The sequence below is a fragment of the Desmodus rotundus genome, chromosome 8, assembly GCF_022682495.2.
Source record: "Desmodus rotundus isolate HL8 chromosome 8, HLdesRot8A.1, whole genome shotgun sequence".
In the NCBI taxonomy this organism is placed as follows: domain Eukaryota; kingdom Metazoa; phylum Chordata; class Mammalia; order Chiroptera; family Phyllostomidae; genus Desmodus; species Desmodus rotundus.
Window position 1 is genome coordinate 2,293,359 of NC_071394.1, and position 21,185 is coordinate 2,314,543.

At 56.2% G+C, this 21,185-nt stretch overlaps 1 protein-coding gene across 2 annotated transcripts in view; it reads left to right on the forward strand.

Moving 5' to 3' along the window:
- TRAPPC9 (trafficking protein particle complex subunit 9) overlaps positions 1–21,185 on the forward strand; it is a 264,517-nt gene that overhangs the window by 67,271 nt on the left and 176,061 nt on the right. For both annotated transcript variants that reach the window (XM_053929388.1, XM_053929389.1), the window contains 5 exons: positions 2,303–2,429; positions 3,190–3,322; positions 3,889–4,052; positions 6,265–6,417; positions 15,785–15,909. In XM_053929388.1, the coding sequence (XP_053785363.1) occupies positions 2,303–2,429; positions 3,190–3,322; positions 3,889–4,052; positions 6,265–6,417; positions 15,785–15,909 (702 nt within the window). The remainder of the gene's footprint in view (positions 1–2,302; positions 2,430–3,189; positions 3,323–3,888; positions 4,053–6,264; positions 6,418–15,784; positions 15,910–21,185) is intronic.

Genomic DNA, 21,185 nt, shown 5'->3' on the forward strand with positions numbered 1-21,185 from the left:
AGACTTGAAATGGTCATGTTGAAGTGTGCGTGAGACTGTCTCAGGTCACCTCACTGCTGCGAGACGCTGACATGACAGGGGCTGAGGGAGGAGAGAGCTCCGGGGAAAGAGGGAGAATTGCTGTGTCACCGCCAGAGCTTTCTCTCGGCCTCCCAGGTTTGCTCTGCAGTGCTGTCTGTTGGTCATGCTCCCCGAGCCCGTTGTGGGAGGAGATTTGTCCTGGCTCTCCCAGCGAGGTCTGATGACCCCAGGGCAAAGCCCCCGCCACCCCCACCGCCACCCTGTGGACCCTGCTTCTCCAGCCCACTCTGTGCATATCAACAGGCAGTGGTGGCTGGTGACTGTCAGTGACCTTCAGAGGGCGGAGTTGAGACAGTCGGAGTTTTACGACTCATGTTCAGGGGCAGAGGCCAGAGCTTCACGCAGGGGTCCTGTGGAGCACCCACGCCACGTGTCAGGCCTTCGGCGACCGAGGCACCGGGGCCCTGGTCCCTGTGGTGAGGGTGGTCAGTGCTGTGGCGGGGGCAGTGCACGAGGTGCCACAGGGCCCACGGGCAGAGTCAGAGAGGTGACAGATGGCCCAGCTGGAAGGGTGTGACCAGCCAGAGCTCACCAGGTGGACCGGGAGGCATTCGGGGTGATGCTTAGGCCTTCAGCATGGGGCACGGCTCTCTAGCGCCCGAGTCGTCAGGAAGTCCGCCGCGTGTGCAGCGGGCAGCCCCGAGGTGGCTCAGAGGACAGGCCTTTGAGGGTGAGCGCCACCGCCCTCCCATGGCCCAGGAGCCTGCTGGCCTCACCGTTTGGCGCTTGTCCAGGCCTTTCCGGTGACTTTCTGTCTCTTGGCCTAAACAGGGAATGGTAGTTGTTTAGAGAACACCTTCTATTCTCCAGCGTGGTTAAAGTATCAGATGCCCCCTGCTTTTTCTCAGACAGTTTTTGTCTTCAAAATGTAGCTTTCGTTTTTATTTGGTTTTAAAAAAGAAGTATTATGTGCTTTTTGTCAAAAATTAGAAAGAACAAAGAATAAAATAAAAATTACCACTAAGAGATAGCCCCAAAATCACGGTCAGGATTTAAAAAACTGAGTTCTGAAATGTCTCAAACACACGACCTGATGAGCACTCAGACACCCACCACTCACACTTAGAAAATGCCAACCGTTGGCCACATTTGCACTCGCTGTTTTAAAGAGGAAGAACGAGCTGCTCTGTTGCGCCCAGAGGCAGCAGCTGTCTAACTGGGTTCTGCTCCCGCTCCGGCGCCTGCCGCCTGCCTGCACACAGTCAGAGGGGGCACCTCGCTCCCCACTGGCGCTCTCGCCTTCCGCCTGCCGTGTCTGCCCTCTCCTCCCACGTGGGCGTTGGCCTCACGGCGTCGGCGGTTCTTGCTGGGTTCTTATAGAAATACCTTTTTTTTTTTTTAAATGCTAAATGCATTTGTTAGTTTAAATTTCACTGTAGGTTCTATAGAGTTTTCTTGAATTTTTTCTATCCTCACCTGAGGACATTATTTTCCATTGCTTTTAGAGAGAGAGGAAAGGATGGGGGGAGAGAAAGAAACGTCAGTCGGTTGCCTTCTCATATGTGCCCCAACTAGGGATTGAATCTGCAACCGGAGTACGTGCCCTGAGTGGGAATCAAACCTGTGACCTTTCAGTCTGTGGGACGAAGCTCCAACCAACTGAGCCACACCGGCCAGGGCTCAACAGGGCTTTCTGTGGTCACAGTTTGGTCTTGTGTGGATAGTTGTCCGCGTGCCTTTCATTTCTTTTTCTTGCCTTGTTGCATTGGGCAGTGTGTCCGTTACCATGTTGAGAAGCCCCGAGCTGGTCTGCGTTGTTTCCAGCCGCAAGGCAGCTGCTTGAGGCCCGGAATCTGTCTCATTCACTGTCAAGCACAGTGTCTGCCACTTACTGAAATGAGTCAGTGACTCATAGATGCCCCAGAGGGATACTAATGGATGACATATTTCCACACTTAATGTTTTTCTCTTTTTTGTCTACATTCCCATTCTGGTAAAACACCACCACCAAACAAATACCCTCCCCCCGCTCCCCCCCCCAAAAAGCAGTCAGGCTTCACATCAAGATGGACTCGTTGGAGCACCCACGTGCCTCCTGTTTCACGGCTGTTTCATGTGAGTCACATGTCTGGCTCGCCTCCGCAGTTCTCTGGATTTTCATAGACATCACCACGCCCCGGCAGCCCTGGCCCATGAGAGGCTAGGCCACGGCTTGTTTGGAGTGGCTGTCCTGTGGCGGGTCTGGGCTGTGCTTGCTCACGTGGCCCGTTGCTCATTCCAGGGGCTCCTCACGAGTGGAGTGGAGTTCGAGTCTCTTCCTGCGGCACTTTCCCTTCCGGCCGAGTCTGGACTTTACCCAGTGACGCTCGTTGGGGTCCCCCAGACAACGGGAACGATTACTGTGAACGGTAAGGGGAACTTGTCTGCCGCAGGATGGGCAGGCCGGCCGGCCTGCTGTCCTGCCTCCCCGTTGTCCTGTCAGGTCACCTGACGCTGTAGTCCCAGTCCCTGGGCGTTGCTCCCTCTCGTCCCACCATGGATGTTCTTAATACTTCTCAAAAGTTCAAACGCCACTTGAAAGCTTTGCTTGAACAATTTCAAGTGCTTATCTAACCCAGGGCATTTTTTTTCTTTTTTGCATGGAAAATTGTTTACTCTTAAATTATAGGCTTTGTCCACATGCAGCAGATTTGCCATATCGTGTAGCGGTGATAATCACAATAATTGGCTCTCGAACTTTCATCTCAGTGGAAGACTTTGAGTCATTTTTCTAACGCTTAAGTCACACTGTGTCCCGGAAAGGAATTCTGGTCTCACCCTCATTTAGTGGTAAATGCATTTGCAAAGCATGTTGGCGGGGGGATGAGCCAGAATTCTCAAGTTTTGCGGAGACTTCCAGTTGACAGAGACTCTTGTGTGCCACTTTCCTCCGGACACAGGAAGCACATGGGGTAGGAATGCAGGTGCCGTGATCGGCTCCACACTCTGTCGGAGGAAACCAAGGGTCTGCAGGGCGGAGTCTGGGGCCTGGCAGGTGGTGGGCCTGACTCTCATCTTGGGTCCTCGGACAGGGGCCTCACACTCTTCTCAGTGCTGGGGGCTGCCCTCAGGCACGGGCATGGGGCTCGAAGCCGCCCCGCCATGCGAAGCTTTCCCCTTGTTTCCCAGGTTACCACACCACCGTCTTTGGCGTCTTTAGCGACTGTCTGCTGGACCACCTCCCGGGAGTGAAGACCAGCGGCTGCACGGTTGAGGTCGTCCCTGCCCTGCCCAGACTCCAGATCAGCACGTCTCTGCCCAGGTAGGCACGCATGCAGTGCAGGTGCCCGCTTGCTGATGGCGCCGGGCACCGAGGAAGCATCGTGTGACGGGAATAAAATGAAACGTGGAAGAAATGAGCCCGGAAGGGATCACAGAACTAAGTGTAAGAGCTAACAGTGTAGTACTTTGAGAAGCGAATTTTGACATAAAAAGCAGGTCTTCTGTCTGAGCCTGGCACCGTGGCCCCTGGGGCCAGGCACAGCCGGCTCTGTAAGCCTGACATTTAAACGTCGGCTCCTCCCCTGCACAGCAGAGGTGTGAGGCCTGCGCTGTCTGGAGCCTTCTTCCCGGTCCTTTGGACCAGGTAGCGCGGGGATGTGCAGCTGTGCGTGGGGCCGGTGAGCAATGCTGCGCCTGCCCCGATCCTCTGTGACGGTCACCCTTGTGTTCCCGGTACCTGGGTGTTGAATCCCATGTTCGAAGCCAAGGTTCCCCAGCCCCCACTTCTGAAACTTGAAAGTGCGGTGGAGTGAGTAACTCTAAAATGCCATTGGTGTCCTTCTCCTTTCTTTTTAAAGTGTGTTGTTATCGTCACTGTTTTCTTAGATCGGCACATTCGCTGCAGCCTTCCTCTGGGGACGAAGTGTCTACGAATGTGTCAGTCCAGCTGTACAATGGAGAGGCCCAGCGGCTGGTCATCACGCTGGAGAACATCGGCATGGAGCCGCTGGAGAAGCTGGAGGTCACCTCAAAAGTCCTCCCCTCCAAAGGTAGGGGCTTGAAGCTGGTTTGGCTTCAGCAATGTCTGTCCTCTTTCTTCAACGCTGTTGTGAAATTGGCATTCTGATTACGTGTGAAGAGTGCGCACAGGGAGGTGATGGAGCAGGAATGCGTCCTTGTGTCCCGGGGCTCTTTCCACTCGTGGACCCAAACGCTCTCGAGTGAATGAGTGAAGAGGACGTTCGGAGGCTCAGGGGCGTTTGCACCTGGGGCCCACCCCGTAGACTGGCTGGCCAGTGCTTTCCAGGTGGGTTCAGCACCGGGGGCCTGTGCACCCCTCTTATAAGCAGGCGCTCTGTTTCCTAGTCCAGAGGCACAGGCGGCTTATGGGCAGAAGACCAGCATTGGCATCGACATCATCCTTCACTAGCTGTTTGTCCTTTTTGTGCCTCAGTTTCCTTCTGGGAAGGTAGGGAGGCGGTGCTTTCCTCATAAAGCTCAAGAACCCTGGGCGGGGGGGGGGCGGCACATGGCACAGTATCTGTCCAGTGGTGTCGGTGAGCTCTGTGGGCCACAGGGCTTGTTGTAAAGCGGGAAAGGTGTGAAGGTTGGTGAGTAGAGATAAAATCGGGTCATTTGATAAAGTCAGAGGAGTTACACTGACCAGGGAGGCCAGACTGAAAGACAAGTGAGTACAAGCAGGCCCATAGGGCCAGAGCCGTGCTTTCCCGCCTTGAGGGTGGAGTGTGGCGAGCCAGGCAGCCGGTGGGGGCTGCTGGTCCAGCTCAGTTTCCAGGACAGGGTCCTGAGGTTCCCGAACGGCAGCAGTGGCAGCGGCAGCAGGAGCATCATGGGAAACCAGGGTTGGTTCCGCCTATAGGCGGGTGTGGGCGTGGCTTGGGGAGAATTTGTCGTGCGGAATCCTGTCGTGAAATAAGGCGTTTGCAACAAAATCTGAGCTTGTCCCACTGTGTAGAGGTTCTGGTACCTTGTGTTCGTGTGTGTCTCTTGCTGATTTTGGGGGAGATAAAGCACATGTCTCCAGGTTTATGGGGAACTCCCTAACTCTCAGCTCTGGTGGTGTTGCCCTTAGCCGTGCATGGGACAGAGAACCTCAGATCCATCACGTACAGCATGGGTGGCCGTTTTCAAAACCACACCTTCATAAGTGAAAAACTGGAGCTGTCCTCCTTTTCAGGTTCTCGTTGGAAGCTGTAGTACATTGACATGTGGAATTAAATTAATGGAAGCAAGCCATCTGCTTCCAAAATATACAAAGGGAATGCTTCCTGTCACTTAGATGGTGACAAGTGCCCCAAAGCTGTCAGTGGCAGTGACTGATCTAATATACATGACAAGACGGGGGAAAGTCTTCAGCTGGGCACCTGAGTGAGGGCTGTGCGTCTGAGCAGGGTGGTCAGTGAGATTGTGTGAGGGTCCATCCCTCCCGTCGGAGATGCGGGGTGATAGGAAGTGTCCATCCCTCAGCACTGCTGTGGCGTGAGCCCACGGTGTTTGCTTCTGGGATGGTCCCTGAAGTGTCTGCTGCGGGGAACTTCTCCACAGGGAACTAAGGGCTCTCCCTGGGTTCTGTGTGGTTTTCTTTGTGCTGCCGCTAGAGTTAGTTTGTATCCGGCCGTAATGAGAGCTTTTGTTAGTGCCACATCACTGGCACCTCAGGTCTTTTTTTGTCATGAAATGATGACAGCACCCCTAAGAGGTGTTTTGGGGGGGGTGGCGGCCCACCCATTTCACTGCTGCCTGCCCAGTGCCCCAGAAATACGGACAGTGCTTGTTGCCCTCGGAGGCCCTCGGAGTCAAACTGGTGACCTTTGGTTCGCAGGCTGGCACTTAATCCCTGAGCCACACCAGCCAGGGCGGAGTGTAGGTCAGTTTTTTAGTGTGGTGTGCTGTAGAAAATACTGGTTGTGGAGGAATTCAGTGGAACTCTGGCTGAGTTTGTAAGAGCAAAGAGGTGTTGATTTTGTCAGTGGGAGGAAGCCGCCCAGGGGCTGCGAAGGTGGCGTGGCTCCACGCCTGGCGCCTCGCCTGGCCGTCCTGCCCCACTCGTAGACACAGTGACTGCCTCCCGACACCCAGGATTCTGGGACTTTCTTGGTACTTTGAACTCTTAACTTTGAAATTGTTTGCATTTTTCTTGGCGTTTTGAGAATGAATCCGAATTTTCTAGGGGGATCGGTAAGCTTCACGCTGCCTCCATTACATCAATCACCGTCATCACCATTATTATTGTCATTGTAGAAAAACTGTATGGTGACTTCTTGAGTTGGAAACTAGAAGAAACCCTCGCCCAGTTTCCGCTGCAACCCGGAAAGGTGGCCACTTTCTCTGTCGACATCAAAGTGAAGCTGGATTTCTCCTGCCAGGAGAACCTCCTCCAAGACCTAAGCGACGGTGAGCTCTTCCCGGTTGTAATTAGCACATACGGTCCCCAGACGCTCCGCGGCCTTTACCGCACCTGCTGCCTGCTGCTCTCTCTTCGCTTGTCGTTCATTAACTGCAGCTGCTGGAGACTTCTCCCGGGCACTTAGTCGCCCGAGCGAGCCATGTGTGTACCTGAGAGTAATAAAGTGCTGCTTAGTTGAATGGTCGCTTCACTCACACCCTCTACTGTTTTGTGCTCATTTGTCAGGAGGTCATCCTCAACTGGCAGGATGAGGGAATGACTACATTTTTTCAAGTATCCCATTTTTTCACGTGATCTGATGTGCAGTGACGATAAAGTTCTCCTTCAAAGTCTGGCAATTTCTGTAAGGCACTAGAGGCTGGAGGAAATGGGAACTTGTCCTTAGGAAGAGCTGATGATGGATAAGACTTCATGAGTTAGTTATGTCCAGGTACGGAGGGTGCACTCACACGTTCACTTGGAGGCTTTGGGGTGCACGAGTGAGCTCAGGCTGCCGTACCGACGGCCACAGGCAGTGCAGCTTTACAGCAGGGGTTTCTTCCCGCAGTTCTGGAGGCTGGCGGTTGGCGAGCCGGGCCAGCCGGGCTGGTTTGGTGGGGGCCCTTCTCCACCTGCAGACGGCTGCCTGCTGTCACTGCGCCCTCACGTGGCAGAGAGGACACCTGTCTCTGAGGACACCAGCCAATGGGGTGAGGGGCCCCCCCTCCTTACGATCCCACTTAACCTTTCTCACCTTCTCAGGGGTCTTATCTACAAATACAGTCTTCTGGGGGTTAGGGCTTCAGCATATGTGCTTTGGGGGCACACGATGTCGAAGGGTATTACTGGGGACACTCAGCAGATTCTGTCACAAGAACTTGCTGTGGGACTGTGGTGAGTGACTTGGACACCTCTGTGCCACAGTCTCCTAATTTATGATAATACTTCCACTTCTGGGGTGTTGTGAGGGCCTGCACTTCCCCTGGCACGTGGTAATGGTTTGGCCAGTGTTAGTTTAGTGTATCATTTTTGTGTAGGTGCTATTAATATCTCCATTTTACAAGCGAGGACATTAGGCACAGAAAGGGTGAATAATTTTATTTCTAAAGTGAGGGAAAAGGAGAGGAAGAAAATCATTGATCAGTCACCTCTCACGTGCCCCCAACCAGGGATCTGGCCCCCAACCCAGACATCTGCCCTGACTGGGAAGCAAAACAATGTGGACTTTTGCTTTGTGCATGGTGCCCAGCCGACTGAGCCACGCTGGTGAGGGCGGCTGAATAGTTTTTCCAAGGTCACACAGCTAGGAAGTAGCAGAGCTGGGCTGTGAACCCAGGCAGCCTGGCTCCAGTGTCTGTCCTCGTGATCGCTGTGGGCCACAGCTGCCCAGAGGGTCAGCCGGAAAAGTGCACATGTGAGTCGAATGCTGGGGACTCAGGCGAGGTGAGGTGTGGCTGGCTTGGTCTGGTGGGCTCTGTAGGGCTCCGGAGCCGGTGTGTGACGTGGGCCTGAGCCAGGACGCCTCCTCGTAGAAGAAGAGTGGTGGGCTTCACAGGCCCTGCAGCGGAGCAGCAGGCGCAGAGGCCTGGCTGTCAGCGATAAAGGGGGTTTGCTTTCATGGACCAGGGGCCTCTCTCTCTCTCTCTCTCTCTCTCCCCCTCCCTCCCCCCCATCTCTCTCCTTCTCTCTCCCGCCCCCTCCCCCTCTCCCCCTCCCCCTCTCCCTCTCTGTCTTCCCGCCCTGGGAACTGAACTTTCTCTCCCAGCCTTGCCTTTGTGCTTCGGAAGTGATGCTGTTAAGCGGAACTGGAGAGACTAGGTCAGTTACGGGTTTTGCTTCCAATGGTGGGGTTATGGTCGTGACTCTTCCCCTCTGAGGGGTCCCCTGCCCCCTGGCCACCCTGTCCTGGGGCCTTTGCACTCACACTTGTACTTGGATTGCAGTCCCCACACTTTTGCAGGACTCACACCTGGTCATTCAGGCCTCTGCTCAGCTGGCTCTGCAGCGGGGAGGCCGCCCCCCACCCCCACCCCCCGCTGTCCTTCCGGTGCTGCCACATTGCTCACCCCGCTATCAGGTTTCCTGTCCCCCTGCCTCTACCCCATAGATGCCGAATTTTGGGGGAACAAGGACCCCTCTGTCTTGCTCTTCCCGCAGCCACACTGTCTGGTCTGCGGTGGAGAGGAGCAGTTGTGTGTTGCAGGATGGATGAGTGGGCAGGCATCTCTGTCCCACCCCCCCTCGGTGGGTGTCCACCCTCGGGATGCACCCCCACGGAGGCCCCCAGCCCCACCTCCTAGTGCAGCCCAGTGGGGTCAGGGCCACAGTGCAGGCCCCACGGTCTGCTCTCTGCTGCTCTCTCCAGTGGTTTCAGATAGCCCTCACAGGGTTCCTTGAATAATGCGGACGCTTAAACACTTGCACGTTATTAACAAAGGTAGGAAAACAAACTTACTGTCGGACACGTTGGTAATAACTGAAAACGTCAAGCGGGTTGAACATTATACCTCGAAAGACAGCAGGTGAAGTGGGCTTTTTCCTGTCTGCAGACTGCTTTACACCGCCGGCCTGCATCGCTCTCTGAGGAGACAGAGGGTTACAGGGTTCTGACTTCCCTTTTCCCCAAGAGGGGGTTTGGAGGAAGTGCAGGGACCTGCTCTCCTGGGCGCGTGGCCTGGCAGCGGACGTCCAGCCCCTCTGGGCTGTGAGAGGCCGTGAGCGAGGGGAAGGGGACCCTGATGACTGCCGCTGACCCTCTGTGGCACGTTATTCCTAAGCCACGGAATGGAAGGCCACAAGGAGGAACCTTCACCGTTTTTTTGGTTTGTGTAGGTGTTTCGTTATGTTCTTGCATTTCTCCCTTGTCTTACAGAGCCCTGGAGCCCTCTCTCTGCCCTTCTAAGCTGGAAGGAAAGTCACAGTTTGGGATTTGTAGGTTGGGAACCCCTTTGCCTCTCCTTTAAAATAAAACCAAGTCACAGAGGGCTGGAGTGATGGTGACCAAGTGGCTAGTGAACGCAAGGCCAGCCTCATTTCCGGGTAGACAAGCGCTGTGTGCAGAGGAATGTGGTTGTTAACATTTGGGAGTCCTCCTTACCGCTCGTGGCTAATAGACACGCCGGCTGCTTGTTTTCACCGCACACCGCAGAATTCGAGACTCAGGGTCTCACTGCCCACGGCCAGGGCGAGCTGTTGAGAGGAAAACGGTGAGCTCGAGGCCCACAGGACCCTGCGGGGTCTGGCCCGTGGCCGGTGCGCTGTCATGTGCAGTCCCGTCCGAGGGGTGGGGAGGCCGCAGTAGCCCCTGTCCGCAGACAGCTGTGCCCTCAGGGGCAGAGGCCCATTGGTGGCCCCGGAACCGTGTGTGGCCTCTGCCTGACAGTTTCAGAGATCCCTGCTGTGGACCACTGCGGGCCTGCCCTGTTTTCCAGGCGTGGGCTCTCATGAACTGTGGCATCGGAGATCGGAGGACACGATTTCTGCGTACAGCACTGAGCGCAGCCGTCACACACACCAAGACGCCGGGTGCTGTGCGGGCTGCAGACAGACGGAAGGCGGTGGACATTGACAGTGTTGCCACTGTATTTACGTTCTTCCCGGTCAGCCTTCCCAACAGCTCTGTGGGGTGGGTGATTTTACAAAGTGACCCCATCTCGTGAAGACGGGGGAGGACTGTGCTGGAGCAAAGGAGCATGGTGAGGCCACGCGATCAGATGCTGCCTGCAGCCCTGACTCGTGGTCTGGGTTTACAAAAAGGCATTTTGTGGCCTTACCGTTGTGAATGGGGCACGAGAGAAGTAGGTCCTTCAGCACCTTGTGTGCACCGAGGAGCTGGGCGCTCATGTGGGCCTCGCTGTCCCGTGGGAGAAGCCAGCAGGAGGGGTCCCCCGCCCTGAGCTGGCCGCTTTGGGGGATGGTGGACGGCGGTGAAGCCACACTGTTCCTCTTGCCCTCTCCAGTGTGCCTGAGCTCTGCTGTTTTGGCTCCGACTGTGTGTCGGAGCTCCTGCCCGGGGAGGGGTGGGCTAACATCCCGTGTAGTTTTCGGGCCATGGCCATCCTCCCAGGAGACCGGGGGTCGTCCTGCTCCTTCTCTGTCTCCCCACTACGTCCTGTCCTTGCTTTCTGCACATCTCTCACTGAGCCACGACGAGAGCCCGGTGATTCCTGTCCCTGCCACTGGCCTCGAGTCCCTCTTCTGGCAGGTTTTTGATTTTTCCTCAGAAACAAATGCGCCTCTCACCGTGGCGAAGTGAGAAGCACCGCTGGAGGCTTGGCCCCCCCAGAGAGGTCATCTGGGCTCTGGTGGAAGACACCGGAGGGACCTTGAAAGTGTCTTGGAAGGCGAGTGGGCAGAGGCAGGGCTGGCCTGTGTGAGGTTCACCTGGGCATGGTAGGTGACAGGTGTAGTAGTTCAAGCGGGAGGTGTGGGGGCCACGGGGGCTCAGGGGTCCCGGGCATGGGCGGGAGGTGTGGGCGGGCTGCAGGCTGTTGCTGAAGGACCCCTTGTGGTCGCAGCATGGAATTTGGTAGCTGGCCCAGCAGGGCGGTGAGTTTCTGTTGGAGTTTGTTCCCTCCCGTGGGAAACCGTGCTTCTCCTTGGCTGTAACACCTCTTGTTTATTAAGCTGAGACAGGCTCTGCCTGTGGGCGGTGGCTGGAATCAGTGCGGTTCTCTGTCCGGAGCTGGAGCCGTGTGTGCAGAACAAGCTGCGCTTACTGTTGGCGTTTCATTCTGTTTCGCTTCTTCAGAATTTAATGATAGCAGATGCCTCGGCTTCTCACCGTGGCCAGGAGTTGATTTTCTCTGGGAGCTGCCCCTGTGGGCTACACCACATTCCCTTTCACAACTTGTCCTTTTCCTGCGATTGCGCTCTGAAATTGGGGTGTCAGAGCCTTTGTCCTGGTCTGCCGCTCTCCTGGAAAAGAAACAGTGATTTTTGGAAATCCAGTCTTTAAAAATAAGAGCAGTGACTGGTCGTGAATCGCAGAGGTGGTAGGGACCTCAGTGCCGTGCTGTTTGTTTTTTTTGTTGTGGCCCCTAGATGCCCGAGGCTTTCGCTGACATGCTTTTGGGAAGGCGGTCCAGGACCTCAGTGAGACTTGGGTATTTTTCTGTGGGTAGAGAGGATGGGGGTGGGGGGTGGGGAGAAGACAGACTCCGTCACTGAATGCTCACCACGTCCAGGCCCACTGTCAGGTTCCTCCTGGGTTCTTCCTGCCACCTCTCCCTGCAGCCCTGAGAGGGCCGATGGCCGCCCCTCCGGGGGGCGTTTCCTCTGCCCGCCCGCCTGGGCCTTGTTCCTGCCGCGGCCACCTGGTCCAGCTGCTGCAATGCCGTCTGTGCCCCTGGTGGTTCTCAGGGCACGACTCCCATCTTGAGGGCAGGGCCAGTGGCTCCCAGCTCCAGACCCTGGAGATTGCCAACCCCCACCCTGCCCCACAAGCTCCTGGTTCCCTGCACCTCACAGCGGCTCTTCGCCAGTCTCACCCGCTGGTGGTTCTTTCCCTCTCCCCCATTTAGGGCTCCAGGCAGGACTATCCTCCTCTTTCCTAGTATGCTCTTTCTCAAGACTTTGCCATCTGACATATGGCTCCCACCGTGGCCAGCCTCTTCCCTGTGCCCCTGGTCCCTGTGCCCAACTGCCTGACCCAACGGCTCTCAAGCGCGTGGGTGGCGGGAGCTGGGTGGAGGTTTGGCCTCAGCCGTGGTGGGTCCCCAGTGGCACCCTCCAAGTGCTTCAGTCTTTCTGTTCTTCCGGTGCAGATGAAGGCTTTCGCCCCTCCCACCGGTCATTTACTGAATCACTTGTGTCTTTCTGAGTTGCCAGGCCCTCTCTGCTGCCTGCCCGTGAGCACAGACTGGTGGGTCTCAAACTTCTCTGTGCCTGGGGACCGCCCGGGGTCGTCGGCAACTCCGTGTAGTTCCTGATTCTAGACCTTGGGATTCAATAAGCATGGGCTGCAACCTGGGCATCGGGTTTTAAAAGTGTCCATAAGTGCAGCTGAGTCTGCGAACTGACAGTCACTCCTTTGCACAGAAACGGACCCATTCCTTGAGAGAGCTGTCACGGGAGATGGAGTCTGTGCCCTGCGGGCCCTTGAGGGAGGTCTGTGTGACTCCTGGGGCACTGCAGGGCGGCTTTGTGGAAGCTTCCGTGAGGACGGAGATGTGTTCTTGGTCCCAGTCCTCCTGGGTAGCCACAGACCTGGCAGTCCTGAGCTCTCGTTCTGACACCGCTTCTGCTGAACCGTGCAGTCTGCCTACCTCCCAGCGTCTCGGCTTCCTCGCCCATGCGCTTGGTGAAATGACGCCTGCCTTGCGGGGTGCGAGGGCCAGTTAATGGCACACACCAAGGCCTGGGGCTGTGCCAAGCACATAGTAAACACTCGGCTGTCAACCCTCTTGGCAGAGCCGTTTTCATTGTGACTGTGCTTTTCCTCTCTGCCACAGAAATCCCACTCTCGGCTGTCATGTCCCCCCTCGTCACCATGGTCGCGCTGTAACTGAATTCGAGAGAGAGGCGTTATTCTAGCATCCCAAATTGTATTTCCGAATTGCCCACAAAGATGTTCTTCATAGAAGATTGAGCACTATAAACAGTAACTATGAAATTCTCCCCAAAAGCTCAGTTTAGCTCCTGACGTGCTCCCAGACTCCTGCCGTTCCCAGACACCCTCTGTCCGCCCAACCCTCTCCTCTCGCCTGTCCTCCCACTGGGCTGCCTTCCTCTGTCTGTCACTTTTCTGGGCTTGTTTTCCTACTCATTGTTGTTCCAATCTGTTCTCTGGTCTATTTGTGATGGGCTGTGTTGGCAGAAAAACTGGCTGAACCATTGAATTCCGCCCCCGCCCCTGCCCAGCTGGGGAGCTTTTCCCTCGCAGGCTCCTGGACTCGCTTCTTTGCTCACATAGCTGCTTGCTTTCCGCCCTCTGCCGCTGCCCCTCATCTCCCACCTCGCAGGGGCTGGGGCTGTCCCTGGTTACAATCCATACGTTGCCTGTCTTTCCCATCTCCAGTTGGATTGGACGGCAGATCCCTTAGTCCAGCGATTTTTAACTGGTGCACCGCCGGAATTTAAGGAAACGTGTGGTACCTGACTATTTGGTCAGGGGCACTGACCTCTTTCCTCTTAGCTGTCAAGTAAAAAATGGCAACAGCCAGCACAGCAATAGCTGGTTAGTGTGTATGAATCAAAATTATACCTGTTGTTTTTGGCAGATTGGCAAAAAATACAGTATATTTGCTTGGCGCGCCGCAGAATGTTAGTCATTAGTGTACGTGTGCCGTGAGGGGAAGGTTGGAAACGGCTGCTCTAATCCATAAAAAGCATGGCTTTTTAGAAGTGTTTTCTGAGTTCGAAGATTACAGGTTTTTGTGGTCTTCGTGGTTTTGAGGCCTGTGTCCAAAAAAGAGGCAAATTTCAGATAAGAGTTTTAGCCTTTTATACACTGTGGGTTTCTGTCTTTCACGGATCCCCTGGAGTTGGTTCCCATTTTAGAGCCAAGACAACGGAGGCCTGGAGGCCTGTGCGTCTTAGAGCCTCTTGGTGCGGTGGGCAGGGCGGCTGCAGCGAGGCCCGACCCTGTCTTCATAGCAGGTGATTCGAGGAGGACTCTGCCGCTCCCCAGATTCATAGAGGGCACCTCCTAGAAGGACTGCCTGTGTCTTCGGTCCGGCCCTGGGCCGGCCCTGGCCGTGGCTGGATCGGGGCCTCCCTCACCCACCAGGACCTCGCAGGGTGGAGGAGGAGTGGCTCTGGGCAGAGGAGTGCCAGGCAGACAGCAGCGGCCGGTCCGTCCCCCGCCCCGCCGCCTTTGGCCACAGTGCCTGCGGTGCGCTGGCAGGAATGAAGCCTTCAGTGCCGCTGTTGGTGTAAAATAGTGTTGGCATTTCCAAGGCAGAGCATCCTCTGGGAACCAGTGGTGTGTGCGCCGTGTGCTAATGGTGGGAGCGTTCCCCAGGGAGCAACGGAGCTGAGTCCCAGGCCATGCGGGGAGGTAGCATTAAAATCCCTCCGGGCACCTGGCCTTCACTGGCAGAGGGTGACCTGGGGCCGAGTACCATTCACTGGCCTTCTGCACCGTGCCCACTGCAGGCTGCACTTGACCTGGTTCTCGGGCAAGGCGCTGAGAAGTGTGGGGTGCACATTGAAACAGCAGGTGCTTCGGGGTAGTGGGGTGGTCTCACGGCTGTGCCTGGGGCGCTGTGAGAGTGAGAGAAGGCGGAGAGGAAGCCCACCCACAGCTGGCAGCGTGGGTTCAAATCTTCGCAGACGGGTCTCACCCAGAGACGTGCGTCGGAATCCAGTGGGCCAGGAGTCGGTCGTTGAATGTGACTCTGGGCTGATGGAATCGTTGGTCGTGGTTACGATCCAGGTCTCAGATTTGACCCTGTGCTCTATTAACTCATCCACTTCCTAGTTCCTGGGGGTTCACGACCTGCCAGAGCCCATGCCAGCTGCTGTTGAGGACACAGAAGTGAAGGTGACAGGCGTTCTGTCTTCATGGAGCCTATAGCCCTGTGAGGAGTCTAAGGCGCGTACACAAGTTGCTGAAATAATAAAAGAGTGAGTTTTGTTGAATGCTTGCCAGGTGCCAGGCATTGCAATACATACTTTGTATGCAGTGACTAATTTATCTTCCAGATAATTCTACAGTGTGTGTGTTGTAGCTGTTCCTTCTTAAGGGATGAGGAACTTAAAGCTCAAAGAGGTTAAGTCACTTGGCGAAGGCTGCTCAGCCAGATGGAGGAGAAGCAGGCATCAGGCCCCTGCCACACAACCAGCCTTTCAGGATACGACTGCCCTCAGAGGTCGCAGGTCTCAGGGTTGACGAGGTGTGGGGGAGGTGTTATGGAGGAGGATGAATCTGACCTGAGACGAGGACCCGGGGCAAAGGCATCGCCTGAGTCCAGGATGGATTCGACTCAGGGAAGGGCCGTGACCCAGGGCGGTGCCACGACCCCGTGAGGCTGCCCTTCACTTAGCATGCCCTCCTCTGGGGTCCCGCCCAAAGCTGCCGGCCCTCGGCCCCGTCTCCTCAGGGACATTCGGTGCCAGCACTTCCTGATCTGGCCCTGTGACTATGTCAAAGGCCCTGCTCACACGCTCAACCTCTGGGCCAGCTCTTCTGGAATCTGCAGGCCCCTCTGGGGACATATGGTGCCAGGCCATGTCTCTCAGCTCACCGTGTTCTCTACGGCAGGAGTGACTGCACCTTCACAGAGCACGTGTACCAGGTGGGGCGGGCAGCACGAGACCCAACAGGAGTAAGACGCTGGAGGCTCTTCCCGCTTTCTGTAGTTTTGAACAACTCTCCTACATTAAAAAACCCAGCCACCCTCCTTACACCCTTTCTTCTCACCTTCCTTCCAGACGGGATCAGCGTGAGCGGCTTCCCACTGTGCAGTCCCTTCCGGCAGGTCGTTCGGCCGCGCGTGGACAGCAAGGCCACGAATCCGCCTGAGGGCAGCAAGCCCGGGGACCCGAGCCACGTGAAGGTGAGTCGGTCCCCCATGGGCAGCCTGCTGCGCGGCTTGGTGCTCGCGGTTCCGGCCCGGCCCTTGGGAGGCAGTGTTGGGTGCTTTTTGGAAGGGGAAGGAAGTGTGCCTTTCAAGGCCGAGGCGTGTTTGTGGGCAGCCCACGTCTCAGTGCGTCTCATTCTGCGCCATGCTTTGGGGAGTGACCTGAGGCCCAAGTGGCCAGGTCTTGGGGATGCATCATGTCTCGATGTCACTACCTCCTTTTTCATGAAGTCTTGGGAATGTGCGGGTTCAGTCCCGGTGTGCACTGGCCGAAGTAGAAGATGTTCTGCTTCTTTCTTCATCTGAAAAATGTACTTACTGGATTACCATCCTCAGTTCAGATGTTCTTCCCATAAACTTTTCTTACTCCTTCAGCAACTCCTGCTGCTCACTGGGTTATGGACACTGAGGAAGCCAGAAGAATGCACAGCAGCAGGCAGGCGTCAGTGTGAGGGGGAGGTGCCCTGGCACTTCCTGGGGGAGCAGAGACTGTTGCGTCCGTGGGGCTCTGGGGCATCTGAGCTAGAGCTCTGGGCCTTGGTCATCGGTGCAGGGAAGGCTCTACCTATCCGAGCTGCCCAGGGACGCTGCAGAGTGAGGGGCCTGAAGGTCTCAGCCCCCTCAGCAGCTAGCAGCGGGGGCGGGCAGTAAGGCCGCCCAGCTGACTTCTAGGACAGCATGCTCTCCGGCCCAGGCATCTGGGCTGCTGCCCACAGCCTTGATGCCAGCCTTTGAAAAGGGCGGCAACTGACGAGGACAACCCAGAGTGGGGTTGAGCTGGTCCACAGTCAGCAGTGGGGTGAGTTTGCAGGGACTGGGGCTGTGCGGTGGAGGGACAGGGCGCTGTCCAAACGGTGGTCCCGGTAGCAGGGAATACGCTGACATTGGTGGAAGGAGGTCACCCCGAAGGTAGGGGGAGCTGGGACTTTGGGGCATGCCCTCTTTGCTCAGGGCCCTGCGGTGATGAGGTGTAACTGGGCGCTCTGCACCCTGGGAACGTTCACCCTCCAGCATGGTTGCTATGGAAGGTCTCATGTTAGCTGAGGGGGCAGGGATATGGGAGACCCTTCCCCCCAGAGGGGGCGAAGGCAGAGGCGTGGGCAAGGGTGCCAGCATGGCGCCTCGTGGTGCCCAATGCCGGTGGAAGGAGGTCTGTGGCAGAGACTGATGGCAGACAAGCTGGAGAAGTGGTGTCCTCACAGCGCCCTGGGCGTCATGTCACCTGCGGCCCCCCGAGAGTGGACAGCAGTCTGTTACTGTGCTTCCCCGTGGACCTCAGTCCTCACAGCCTCAGCCCCTCCCAGAGGCCTGTGCCCCCAGGGTAAGCTCCTAGACTCTGGGGCTCGGCTTCAAAATCCAGGGCCTCTTGGCTCCTGCTGGGTCACGGCGGCTGTGGCAGGAACTTTTCTTCAGCTGGGAGCTGCAAGGCTGGACGTAAAACAGGAAGATTACGAACAGGTACTGACGTAGGTGGATGTGTGTAAACGTGTGTAAATGGGGTTGCCATTTACTGAGTATGTCCTGGGTGTCAGGCACTTGTACGTAAATTGCCGTTTCAAGTTCTCACGACAGCTTTCTCAGCGGGCGGTCTTCTCTCCCCGTGGGGGTGCCCAGGCTCCGAGAGGGGTTGTGACGCGACCTGAGTCCTCAGTTCCTGTCCCTTGCATGGTGACACCTCTCCCCTCCTCCGCCCTCTGGAATTTACTTGTGAACAGAGTCCCAAAGGCCTTGTGATCTCTCGATCCTGTGTCCAAGACCTTTGGTTGGGCCCCGCTGGCCGTGGCAGTCCCTCTGTTCTCTGTCCCAGTGCCCCGTGGTGCCCATCAGCCACACCAACACTCCTGCCACTCTCCCCGTGGCCCAGGGACCCTCCTGCTCCTGACGGGTGTCTTATCAGGAAGCCTGGAAGGGGAGGAGCCAACGTGTTTGGAATGTGCTATGCAGGCCCGGACTGTGCTCAATGCTCCACCAGTACGGGTTGTCCCCGTTTTTGCAGATGTCTCGTCAGGGAAGTGGGGACAGTGAGATTTAGGGGAGAACCCATGTTCCTTCTAAGCTTGCACTGGGATGGGGTCCCATACCCAGACGCCGAGCAAGGTGATGCTGGGGACAGGCGCCGTGCCCCGAGGCAGCAGGGCAGGGGGAGCAGCTCTGTCTGTCTGTGGTCTGTTGGTGGTAGAGGAGGGCGGGGGCTCACGGCCGAAGTGCTGCCGCATCTCCCGGTGCCAGGGCACGTCTGCTGCGGTCCAGGGGATCTCTGGGGAGCGGCGTGGAGCTGTGTGAGCCAGGGGCTCTTGCGGCTGCGGTGGGGGCCCCCCTCCCCGTGCAGCATGCTGCCTAGCCCTTCTCCCCAAAACAGGGACGATGCGGTTTAATTGGAAATGTGCTCACCCAGGAATGGCGTAGTCATGGAAACAAGTGATGCAGTGAAAGCAGCTCTAGGGACACCCTCCGAGGAGTGGGAAGAGAGCTTGTGCTTCTTCAGGTTTCCCGGGAAGGCTCCCTCCCTGCGCAGCCAGCACCCGGCCTGTCTGTCCGTGGTCGAGAGTGGCTTTTCTGCAACCATGTGGGGACTCTGCTAGGGCTGAACACAGAGACTGTGCGAAGTGGACGCGTGTTAGAAATGACCTTCCTGTGCGCCGGGCTCTGCGGGACGGCCTCCGACCCTAGCCCCTACCTGTGCGCTGGAGTGAGGCTGCTTCCTTCCCCGGGCCTTTGGGCTTCCTCTCAGAAGGAGACAGACTGAGCAGCCCTGTGCCCATTAAGGAAATAGAAGGTTTTGTTAAAACCCTCCCTGGAGAAAATTCCCAGCCCGGATGCTTTCACTCAGGCCTTTTATGAAGCATTTAAGGGAAGAATAATAGGAATTTTGTGTAAGCTCTTCTTTCTGGAAACTTGGAAGAGTGGGTACTTAAGCTCATCCCGTGAGGTTGGCGCTGCCCCGAGGCCAGGGGTAGAGAGATTATGAACCAGCGGCACCAACCAGGCCCCTGAACACAGACCGAAAGCCCAGCGGCATGTTAGCCTGTCCCGTTCAACAGCATGCGGAGCGTTGACCAGGGGGGTTAGCTGAGGAGTGGCCGCAAGGCTGGTTTCAGCATCAGAGACACAGCAAATGTAATTCCCCGCATTGGCAGACTGGAAAGGGAAACCGGATGAGCATCTCGGTAATCGATGCAGAAAGAGTGCCTGTCAGTGTGCAGTATGTTTCCGTCAAAGCTCTCAGCAAGTTAGGAAAAGGAGGGAACTCCATGAACCCACAACCCTCTGCAGCTCCACTGCCCTTAAAGGTGCAGAGCTGACTGCTTCCCCCGAGGGGCAGCCTCACCAGGTTGCTTCCCCCGGCCACAGGCACACCCCATCCCGCGGCCCTTCACCTGTGCTGGTCCCTGTGAGCGGAAGGCCTTCCTCCGTCCCTTTGACTTCTGGCACATGCCCCAGTCCTCAGGCCAAGCTCCGAGGCTACCTGTTTGCCAGGGCCTTGCAGGCAACACCAGCAGCGCCAGGCACGCCTCCCTGCATCCCCACCCCGCTCTCTACTCCCTTTGTTGCCATCATCCTGTGGTCGTGTCCTCGAGTTCCCCATCATGTCCGCATGGCGTGGCTGGCCCTGCTTCGCCCGCGGGAAGTCTTCCCAGGTCCCACATTCCCGGTAGCAGGTGGAGTAGTCCCTGTTCTGGGCGTCCTCTTCACTCTGATGAGACGCTCGTCAGCAGTGAAGCAGCGAGGCAGAGCAGAGTCTGACCGGAGTGTGGCTCAGATGACACCTCACGCCGCGTTCAGCACCTGACGGCACTGTGGCCTTCTCGCCGAGGGGCTGTGGGGTGCTCGCAGAGCTCTCGTGCGCTCACGCTTTCACAGTTGTGTCCACCAGCAGACAGGCTGGAAGAGTCTGCTAAGAGCATCTAAGAGCAAATGTAGTCAAGTTAGGAAAAACCGTCGTGCTACAAATGGTGTGTTTTCTTCAGCCGTGTTGCAAATGAGAGGTGTTCCCATGGGCCTCTGGGGTCTGGGCAGCAGAGTCGAGGTTCCATCAGCTGGGAGGAGGGGTGCACCAGGCACTCATTCACTGGTCGCTTACGCAGGATGGCGAGCAGTCGGACATGCGGAGGCCAGGAGGCCTGGGGCTGACAGCAGGCACTTAGCGCTTTAAACAGCCATGCCCAGTTCCTGCCATCAGTACTGCTGCTCCCCATTATTCCAGCGGGAGTTACTGGGCGGCTCAGAAGGAGTAAGTGAGATGCCCAAGGTCAGGCAGTTGCTAAGTAGAAGTTAAAATTCAAACCCAGATATGTCCGAATCCAGAGCTGATGCTATTTATGAGTTTCCGAACTTCTTAGGGGATATAAAACATTCCGTGTTGAGTTAAGCTGTGCTTATGGAGCAGCGAGTGTAAGCCTTTTGCCGACCTGACCCTCAGTTTTCAGTCTGTGGGATGCAGATAATAGGATCTCTTCTGGGGCTGCAGTGAGGAGGGGAGTGTCTGCTGTTAGCCCTGGCGGAGGAGAAAAGCTTACAAAACGGCAAATCCACTTAGCTTCCAAATCATTTCTGATCTGTCCCAGTAATAGTTACAGAGACGGAGAAGCTCTTTCTACAAAGTTTAAGCATAAAAACTTCAACAGAATCCTTTAATCTGTTTGACAGTTTCACACTCAACAAGAAATTCAGCAGGAAGAAGGGGGCGGGGCCCACTGCATGGGAGCCCTGGAGCGAATGTGGGGGAGGGGTCAGAGGGCGCTCCTGCAGGCTGTGGGACGCCTTCAGGGCTTCTGCCTGTTGTGACCTTCACTTTCATCTGAACCCCTGTGACATTTCAGCTCACTCTGTTTGTTCAACGAATATTAGCTTGGCCAAAAAGTCCCTTTAGTTTTTTCCATAAATACAAAAGACACACTTTTCATTTTCAGCAGTAGCTGTATTGGTTGGCTATTTTGAGTGTGTTGGCTCTCTCCCGCCATTGGCATCCAGCGGGGAGAGGCCGGGGTGCTGGGGGACATCTTCCAGTGCCTGAGACAGCCCCACAGCAAAGAGTTTTTTGGCCCAAATGTCAGTAGTACCAAGAAATGTCACAAACCACTCTGACACGTTCTGTCAGTCACAGCACCTTCTCCACACATGGCACGAATCTTTGCGTTTCAGGTATGTTTGTACCTTTCTTTACATAATAAAGCATCATACACTGAAAATGTTGCATATTTTTTTTCATACTCAATATTAAAATGGCTGCACAAAAATTCACCACTTTTGAT